Source organism: Syzygium oleosum, unplaced genomic scaffold, assembly GCF_021117445.2.
Source record: "Syzygium oleosum isolate NSW1041296 unplaced genomic scaffold, Sole_v2.1 Sole_v2.18, whole genome shotgun sequence".
In the NCBI taxonomy this organism is placed as follows: domain Eukaryota; kingdom Viridiplantae; phylum Streptophyta; class Magnoliopsida; order Myrtales; family Myrtaceae; genus Syzygium; species Syzygium oleosum.
In genome coordinates, this window is record NW_026607502.1 from 754289 (window position 1) to 763531 (window position 9243).

Genomic DNA, 9243 nt, shown 5'->3' on the forward strand with positions numbered 1-9243 from the left:
GCATGACTGACAGCTTGAGAAGTCTTGGGTGGTGCAAAGACGAAAGTTCCTAAGGATTGCAAAGAAACTACTTTCCTAATCCCATTTTTGCGTTTCATTGTTCCTTTTGAAAAGCCAAATAAGCGTGCTTATGCTATGCTTCTTAAGGTGTTTGCTTTGAGGAAGCACTACTCTTCAAGAGAAGCTCATTTGCAGCAACAAAAGACCGTCTTCATGACTGATAGCTTGAGAAGTCTTGGGCTGTGCAGAGACGAAAGTTTCTAACGATTGCAAAGAGATTGCTTTCCTAATCCCATTTTGGCTTTTCATTGTTCCTTTTGAAAAACTAGATCGCTGCTCTTCAAGAGAAGCTCATTTGCGGTAACAAATGACTGTATTCATGACTAACAGCTTGAGAAGTCTTGGGTAGTGCAAAGACGAAAGTTCCTAATGATCGCAAAGAGACTACTTTCCTAATCCCATTTTGGTGTTTCATTGTTCCTTTTGAAAAGCCAGATAAGTGTGTTTATGCTATGTTTCTTAAGATGTTTGCTTCAAGGAAGCACTACTCTTCAAGAAAAGCTCATTTGCAGCAACAAATGACCGTCTTCATTATTGATAGCTTGAGAAGTCTTGGGCAGTGCAAAGACGAAAGTTCCTAACATTTATGGAAAGGCAATGGGGCAAAAGCTCCCCCACACACCCTTAGTATACTTAGCACTATCTTTTTTTTTTTTTTCCTTTTTACAATTAGCACCTAAAGTTTGTTGTATGTCTCTTTAGGGCTTAACCTATTGTTGGACACTACAGCCCAAGCGGATCCGGGTCAAAACGGACCATATGGAGAAGCCCATAGAGTGGAGCCCATTTGCTGCCAATCGTGGGCCCATCACTGGAAAAGAAGAGAATCGATACAAAGAACTGACAATTGATAATTAATAACGAAAAATATAAAGAATTTTGCACCATTGAAATCAAAGAAAATAAAGAAATTCTTTTTCCAATTTCACCATCGAATCAACATATCTGGTTTTTCTATCTTTCCTGTACAAGAATTTGCATCAACCCCACAAAAAGCCCTATAGAAAGTATATATGGAATCCCAAAAACAACGAAAATTACAGCTGTTTTTGGACCTGATTATAGCATGACTCGTAAAAATAAATTTCACAAACTTTGGTCCCAAGGGAAATGAAAAAAAAAATTCATCATTTTCCTCCCACAATGCTTTTTACAAATAAAAAAAGAAAACCTTTTCACATGACCTACTTAGTACTCACTCCTTTGGCGAATTCCATGGCCCTACGGTCCTCGACTAATCATCTCCTTGAATTGATTCATCGACTCCTGTCTCTGTAACCTCATTTCTTCTTTGAACTTGTTAATGAATGCTTCAACTCGACGATTCAGATCGTCCGGACTCAGCTCCTTCCTCAACTTAACGGGCAAGAGGGGTAGCTGCTGATTGGTCCGATCCTTGAACGTTGCCGATTTCTGCATCGAAGGAGGCGGCGACGGCGGCTCCGACAAGCTGATTTGGTGGTCGGTGTCGTTCGCTTTCACGCGCCGTGTCACCGACAGCGCCGTCCCCGCCCTCGCCACTGCCTGTGCCTCTGTTATCGCTTTCCAAACCTTCTCCATGTTTTCGTTCGAACTTCTTAAAGCTTTGCCCCCTATAATTAATACAAAGTGAATTACATTAATACAAAAAAATTAAATCTCACGCAAAAAAAAAAGCAATATTACGTGAATAGGTTGACTTCATTTCATAAATCCGTTGACCCAAATATCAAAAGACACAGTCCCGTCATCCTCGTCACTTTCTTGTTCGTACGTAATGCAAACTTCGAAATTCATATTCACCTCACTTTCGCCCTTCTTACCTTGCAGGTGGTCGCCGGCGGCAGCTTTCCGGCGAACGAGCCTCGACGGAACCAGAGCTTTCTCCGACGAGTCCACTCGCCTCCGCCGCGCCGACGCGGACCTCCCGAACGCCACCTTCCTCTCCCCTTCGCAGTCACCGTTATATCCATCTCCGCCGCCGGACCCCCCGCCATTCCCCGCCGCCACCACCGCCACCATCCTCTTCTCCTCGAAATCCTTAGACTCGTCGAACACCTCCTCCGCTGCGGCCGCCGGCGTCGCCTCCATGACCTCCATCTCCTCCGTACCCGTGAACGCGATCCTCTCCGGCTGCGCGCGGTGGAAGCACCTGGAGGTGGCGGCGATGGCGGCGATGATGCCGTTGACGACGATGAAGAGGTACGGAGGCCTGAACCACGAGAGGCGCGAGCCCAGCGCGGGCGGCAGCCGGGGACCCAGAGGCCCGGAGATCGATGGAACAGCGGCCCTGAGAGCGACGGCGGCGATGGACACCGCGCAGGCCGACACGAGCAGGGCTTTCAGGGACGCCATCAAGTCGCTCGACGACACCGTCTCGCGGATTGTTTCGGAGCAAAGTACGAGAGTGCGAGCTTTGCGAAGTGAAGTTTTCAGTGATGAAGAGCATGGGCTGGGAGTTCTGCACAGCTATATAAATAGACTGAAGACGAAGACGAAGACTGAGACGCAGACGCGGTTTCGGGGCGATTTGGAGCCGTCCGATCAGATCCGACGGTGGGCGTGGGGGGCGAGTGCGGTTGCGTGGCTTACCTGGGGACCCCACCTTGGGCCCACTCACTTTCTTTTGTTAAAAAAAAACAAAAAAAATTGGAATTAAATAAACTGCTTTTTCTTTTGACAAGTCGTAGCAAGAAGGACTAGAAAATTCAATTGGACGTTGACCCCCAGCCGATTGATTAGAACGTGAAAATTCGACATGTCGAGTTCAATGTCTTTCGATTTCAATTGCGAGATAAGGCAATCATCGTAATAACATTAATCGGGTCGAAAAATTCGAACGCTCGAAGCTGTTAAAATTGAAAAAAAATAAAGAGGTTGGCCGATGCAGCGTCGAGTTGATTAACTTTAAAAGCGATGAAATATAATTATCAGGTTGTGTTTCGATGGAAGCAACTCATCGGTCTTGATGATACCTATCATCGATCGGCGATCTGTCAAATTAAATCGAAGTTGAAATATATTAAGTGTTTGCTTATCGATTCTCTCTTATTTCCAGAGCTTCACGATGCTTGCGCGACTTGCCATGCTAGTGGAGTAGCGGAATCTGATTTCCAATATTGTTGCATTTTTAGGAGTCGAGATTATATCGCAATTGTATCATCATAGGTACAATCAAGTCGATTTGAGCCGAGCTCGAACATGCGTGAAGAGCGTGCACGTAATTTACTGAATCAAGCCCGTTCGTCCGGAAAAACCAAGCTCCCATTGAATTCGAGAAGACCATCAGGTCTTGATTCGTCGAGCTACTCCCACTTCAAAACAATGCACTAACCTACTTAAATCGCCTAGGTGGAGTATAATCTGTATGTGGAGAGAGAGAGAGGGGCTCCAAAAAGCAAAAAATAAAAAAGTAAAATAAAAAAAGGATTGCTTTACGTGTTAAGTGACTCCGAAAAGCAAAATATTAATAATAATAATAAATAAATAAAGGGATTGCTTTATACTTCGTATCCATTTTTAGATATTTGAGGATGGCTAACTAAACTGATGTTAATTGATCGAATGAGGACCGTTTGGCTCGCCTCGTGACGTTCACACAGAGATAAAGTGGAGTGTCACGTGACGAGCACAAGAGCGGGCACTCTCTCAGTTCCAGCTTTGAATACATATGATAGAAAAAGGAACCGCGGGTTAGTTAAAAACTATTGTGGATAATCATACCCTTTATCGCATATTATTCAAATTGGGGGGGGGTCAATTCAACCCGTGAATTGGGAGCTTCTAGATTTGATCGTGTTTCACCCACACACACCCCACGAGCATGGCCCTTCCAGATGTCTCCACTACTTTCGGATAGCGCTGTCTCAATTTCTCTCTCCCTCTCCTTCCTTTCCTCGCTTGCGTCGAAAGGGGGTTGTTGTTGGTCGGTCCATTGAAAACCTGGATAATCTTTTTTTAGCCGATACCTTTTCTCCATCGGGAGCTTCTTCATCTTTGAAGTTGGTCAACAGATAGGCTTCCAACTCGTACACACTGCACGCTCCTATGTTTGCCGGGGGCGGACGCGAGAGAGAGAGAGAGTGAGATACATTTATTTTGATAAGACTGTTCAAATGTAATTCATATAAATTGTATCGGGTTTCATTGAGATTAGTGCTCGGGTAATAGTATCGTATGCATCTTACGTACCCAATTATCTAATATGAGATCGCACTCTGATCACGAGTGATCTCGTGTGGCATTTTGGGTCTGGATTAGAGATCTTTTGGCCGTGGCTCGAGGGTTTATGGAAAACGGTGTAAATTTCGATTCTTGAACTTGTGTTGTTTTTTCAATATGGTCTTGAATTTGCAATTTTGGGGGATCAAACCCTCGAACTTGTTAACTTTTTGAATCTAAGGATGTGTTTATTTAATTGAAAATATTTAGTTTTCACTTATTTAGCGGTTTAGGAAAAGCGATGTCCTTATTACCACAAGAGGAAGTCATATTTTTTTCAAAATCTAAGTTTGTTGTTCACGGTACTTGGAAAACGTATTCCATAAATCGATTAGCTTTTCCTTTATTCAAATACCGAAAAGTTGAAAAAACTAATTCCTCGAAAATAATTCTCTTTCAAATAAATGGACTCTAAGTCCGTCAAGCAACACTGTCGCGTGAATGAGAATTCCTGCCCCACGTGAAATCTTAATCCTTAAGGTGGCAAAAGCATCATATCTTTTGGCCACCAAAAAATTACGGGATAAGGTTAAACGGGCCCCTCCTGAATTAAGGACCAGACACGAACGTGGTACCAGTTTCCAACTTGCGAAATAACAACAACCGGTCTCGCACTTTCTGTTAACCCCGTCACCCTCCAAGTGCCCGTGACCCGTGAAAACTCCAAACCGAACCGTAACGCTCCATCTGCCGACACGACCACCTTACCTTAATTTGTCTTCTTCATCGACCTCTCTTCGTATCATCCTCCCCTCTCGTCAAATTTTCCGGGAAAATGCAGAGAAAGTGAAACCCCCCTTCTGCACTTTCCAAACGTGGGCGGTGGGTCTCTGATCCCATATATGCGTGAGGATTCGGGTTTGCTGTTCTTAACTAGATTTGATCTTCTTGACTTTTGGAACTGTCAAACAGTGACGGTCTAATTTAAACTGTTTTGACGTGCTTGTTCACTCTCTTCTAGTTTTCTCTATATGATTATTCTATTATGTCTTTGTTATGGTGTTGAGCTTTAAGGTGAAAAGTGCAGATTCCTTCCCGTGTAAGGATTTGAAAATAATTAGAGGGTCAATTCGTAATCAACAACGCAAGAGGAGCGACTTGACTTCATGAACTGAATTCACGGAACTTTGATCCACAATTAGTAATCATTTTAGTAATGGTAAATGGTAATTTCTTTTTGGTTGCGTCCGTTATTTTGTACTGGTAATTCCATCATTTCATATGGAGAATTGTCGCCCTCTCTCCCTCGTGTCTTCTTACGTGAATTGTATGGACATGCTCTTCTTCCATCAAGATCTTAGAAATGGTTTCTTCTTTTTTCCGTCGACAGTGGGTACAGTGTACTGGAAGCTTTTGAGCATCCTATCTGCATTCGATAGCCCGATCTCCCGTGCAATACAACTACCGAAACACACAAGTCGATTGCTTTCTAGTCAGGTATTAATTGTGGAAGGACGGGTGATCTTAAATAACAAATCGTAATCATCATGCATATATTAGTCATTAACTTCACCAAACACTCTTATTCACATGGGATGATGACTTTGCATGGATGAGAGACACTGACCGGTAGAGTTGATTAGGTGACGGTTGAACCAGTTTCCCCAAAGTCAAAATAGCGAAAGAGTGTGAAACAAGCCGTTATCTGAGCACCGGCCAGATCCTGGATTGTTTCCAAACGGCAAAATCATAGGTCAAAAGGATCTTTCTGGTTGTGACAAAGACCAGCCGTAGATTCCCATGCACAGGATCTGAACCATCATCATAAGTTGCACTGAGATCGGGCCACATTGGTTCATGGCCCTTTACATTTTCCAGGCTTTAAGACAAAGTTTGATTTGATTTTGATGTCATTTCTTTGATCTACTATCAATTCCATTCCTGACCTAGACGATGAAGAGTCACATTCTCAAATAAGGAAGGAAATTATCTTCTAGATTGATTGTGCTTCCCCACACCCCATGAACATGGCCTTCCAAATGTCTCCACTACTTTTGGATAAAGTGCTCGTCTTTCCTCTCTTTTGTCGGTAAAGGATCGTTTGTTGGTCCATTTAAAACCAGGATAATCTTTTCGTTAATTAGCTGATGTTTTGTCCATTGAAATGTCTCACGAGAGAAAATGGAGCCTTTTTCTCGTCTTTGAAGATGAAAAAAAGGATCGTGTCGGGTTCATTTGAGCTAAGTGCCGGTGTAATAGGGTCATATGGATTCGACATACCCAATATTATTCTGCTAAGATAAGGTCACACATCGATTACAATGGATGTCGTGTGATATTTGCAATCAACTCAGCACATCACACAATCATTTCATTTTTCCCAAACTATACTCACCGAGACATATTTACTTTGAATTTTTCTTGTGATGTCAAAAACCCTAAACTATACCCACTGTGATATATTTACCATAAACTTTTTCTTGTGACAAAAAAAACCCAAACTTATATTTATGTGGCACATCGATCCTCGATCAAGGTTCTGTTAGAGAATTTTTCAGTAAAATGTCGTTTTTATTTCACTTAAGTCATATGAGCGTCATGTCAACACCGTTTGCTTTCTCAAGTTCACGTAAGCAAATTTTTAATAGTTTTTTTTTACAGAATTTTGATGGAGGATAAATGTGTTACACGGGTACAAGTTTAGGATTTTTTGTGTTACTGGAAAAAAGTATAGGGTAAATGTGTCACAGTTGCCATAGTTTAGGATTTTTGATGGCTTATTCCCCATTTTTTTTATGAGTCAACTATTTGGAAATGGCTCAATTTGTTGGTTTTCTATTGTGAATTACAATTTAAGAGGGTCTCCATTAACTGGGTTCTAATTAGAGATCTTTTTCCGTCGCTCATGGATATAAACCTTTTTTGTCCCCTTAATATAATTAGAGAAAAGGTGTAAATTCGATTCTTGAACTCGCATTGTTTCCCAATAAGGTCGTGAAAATTGCGATTCGTGGGATCAAATCCCTAAACTTGTTAACCTTTTGAATCGGCCCTTGAACTTACTCTAAGAAAACACATGTTTAGGTGAGATATGGATAATTACCAAAAGATTTCTAAACCTATAGTTCGGATGTCCACGTCAGCATCTTGCCACGTAGGAAGGCTGACCTTCTGTCCACAATTGATTGGAATGACTATATTGACGAGTCGTTAAAAGGTTCAGGACTCAATTGATAAAATTGAAAGGTATGAAACTGAATTCACATCCATACGATACGTTTAAAACTTTTTTGGTAATTTTGCCGGTAACATGACGGAGTAAAAAAAGGCAAGGAACACTTTAGCATCGATGGAAAATTTACGCTCCACATTGAATCTTACTCCTCAAGCTTTGAGGTCGCAACGTATCATAAACTCGCAAGAAAAAAATCTACAGGATAAGGTTAAACGGGCCCATCCCCTCTTGAATTAAAGACAGAGACATGAACGGAGTAGTAGCCTAGTAGGACTTTCCCACTACCTGAAATAACTACCGGTCTCGTAACGCTTCATCTGCCGACACGACCTCCTTTCCTCGTCCTCTCGCTCGACCTCTCTTGATTTCGGTATTATCTCACTCTCGTCGGATTTTCCAGGAAAATTGCAGAGAAAGTGAAACCTCCCCCTCCTTCGCTTTCAAACGTGGGCGGTGGTTATCTGATCCCAGAAATGCGCGAGGATTCGGTTTGCTGTTCTTAACTGGGTTTGAACTTCTTGACCCTTCGGAACCAGTCAAAATCGACCCGGGTTTGAGAGCGACGGTCTAATTTGAACTGTTTTTACGTGCTTATTGACTCTCTTTTCTCTATATCACTATTCTGATAGTGTCTTTCTTATGGTGTTCAACTTTAAGGTGAAAAGTGCAGATTCCTTCCCATGTAAGGAATTGAAATCGGAGGGTGCGGAATGAAGGCGACGAAGAAGTCGGAGATTCGGAATTTTTTTTTTTTATGATGTGATACTTGGATGTGGTATTGCTAATTCCATTATGTATTTATCCTTTTGGAAGGCGTAAAAATCGTTCTTATCTCAAATCCAAATCAACAATGCAAGGAAACACCTGAGCAATGGACAATATTGCCCACCAAAATATACAATCACGAGCTGAATTCACGGAACTTTGACACGCGATTAGCTATAATTTTGTATAAGGATAATTTATTTATTGTGTCCGTTATTTCGAGCAAGTAAATTCCGTCATTTCATTTGGAGAATCATCTTCATCTTCTTACCTTTTCTTATGCGAATTGCATGGGCACGTACTCTTTTCGCATCGAGAATTTCAAAAGGGTTTCCTTCTTTATTTACACCGGCAGTAGGTGTGGCATACCAGGAGCTTTCAAGCGCTCTATTTGCATGCGATTGTCCTCTGGTCTCTTGTGCGATGTAACTACTGAAATACACAAGTCGATTACTTTCTGGCCAAAGGATTCACTATGGAAGAACGGAGATCTTCAACCCTCTCGACGCCTCTAATCATGGATATGTATATTAGTCATTTACTCATAAACACTCTTAAACAATGACTTGAATTGACGAGACACCGTCGGGTGGAGGTGGTTAAGTGACAGTTAAAGCAGTTTTTCCAAAGTCAAAGTAGCGAAAGAGTGTGAAACAAGGCGTTCTCCAAGCACCGGCCAGATCCTAGGTTGTTGCCAACGGCCAAGTGGCGAAATCCTGGGTCAAAAAGGATCTTTCTGGTTGTGACAAAGACCAACCGTTATATTCCCATGCACAGAATGTGGACCATCATCATAAGTCGCAATGAGATTGGGCCACATTGATTCACGGCCCTTGGCAATTTTGCCGGTGAGATGACCGAGTAAAAAACAGGCAAGGAACACTTTAGCATCAATGGAAAATTTACGCTCCCCGTTGAATCTTACTCCTCAAGCTTTGAGGTCGCAACATATCATCAACTCGCAAGAAAAAATCTACAGGATAAGGTTAAACGGGCCCATCCCCTCTTGAATTAAAGACAGACATGAACGTAGTAGTAGGACT

General features: G+C 42.2%; 1 protein-coding gene across 1 annotated transcript; it reads right to left on the minus strand.

Annotated features, from left to right (window-relative positions):
• Positions 1 to 953: 953 nt before the first annotated feature.
• Positions 954 to 4033, minus strand: LOC115669485 (uncharacterized). Its single transcript, XM_056319794.1, has 3 exons — positions 4008 to 4033; positions 1863 to 2500; positions 954 to 1652 (listed from the first exon to the last, which is right to left on the minus strand). The coding sequence occupies exons 1-3, from the start codon at positions 4031 to 4033 to the stop codon at positions 1282 to 1284; spliced, it is 1035 nt and encodes a 344-aa protein (XP_056175769.1). The 3' UTR covers positions 954 to 1281.
• Positions 4034 to 9243: the final 5210 nt, after the last annotated feature.

Coding starts and splice junctions, on each gene's coding strand:
- LOC115669485 (XM_056319794.1), bottom strand. CDS start 4,033: ATGAAGAAGCTCCCGATGGAGAAAAG. Junction 2,501..4,007: donor AAGCTCCCGATGGAGAAAAG/GTATCGGCTAAA, acceptor ATAGCTGTGCAG/AACTCCCAGCCCATGCTCTT. Junction 1,653..1,862: donor CGCCGGCGACCACCTGCAAG/GTAAGAAGGGCG, acceptor TATTAATTATAG/GGGGCAAAGCTTTAAGAAGT.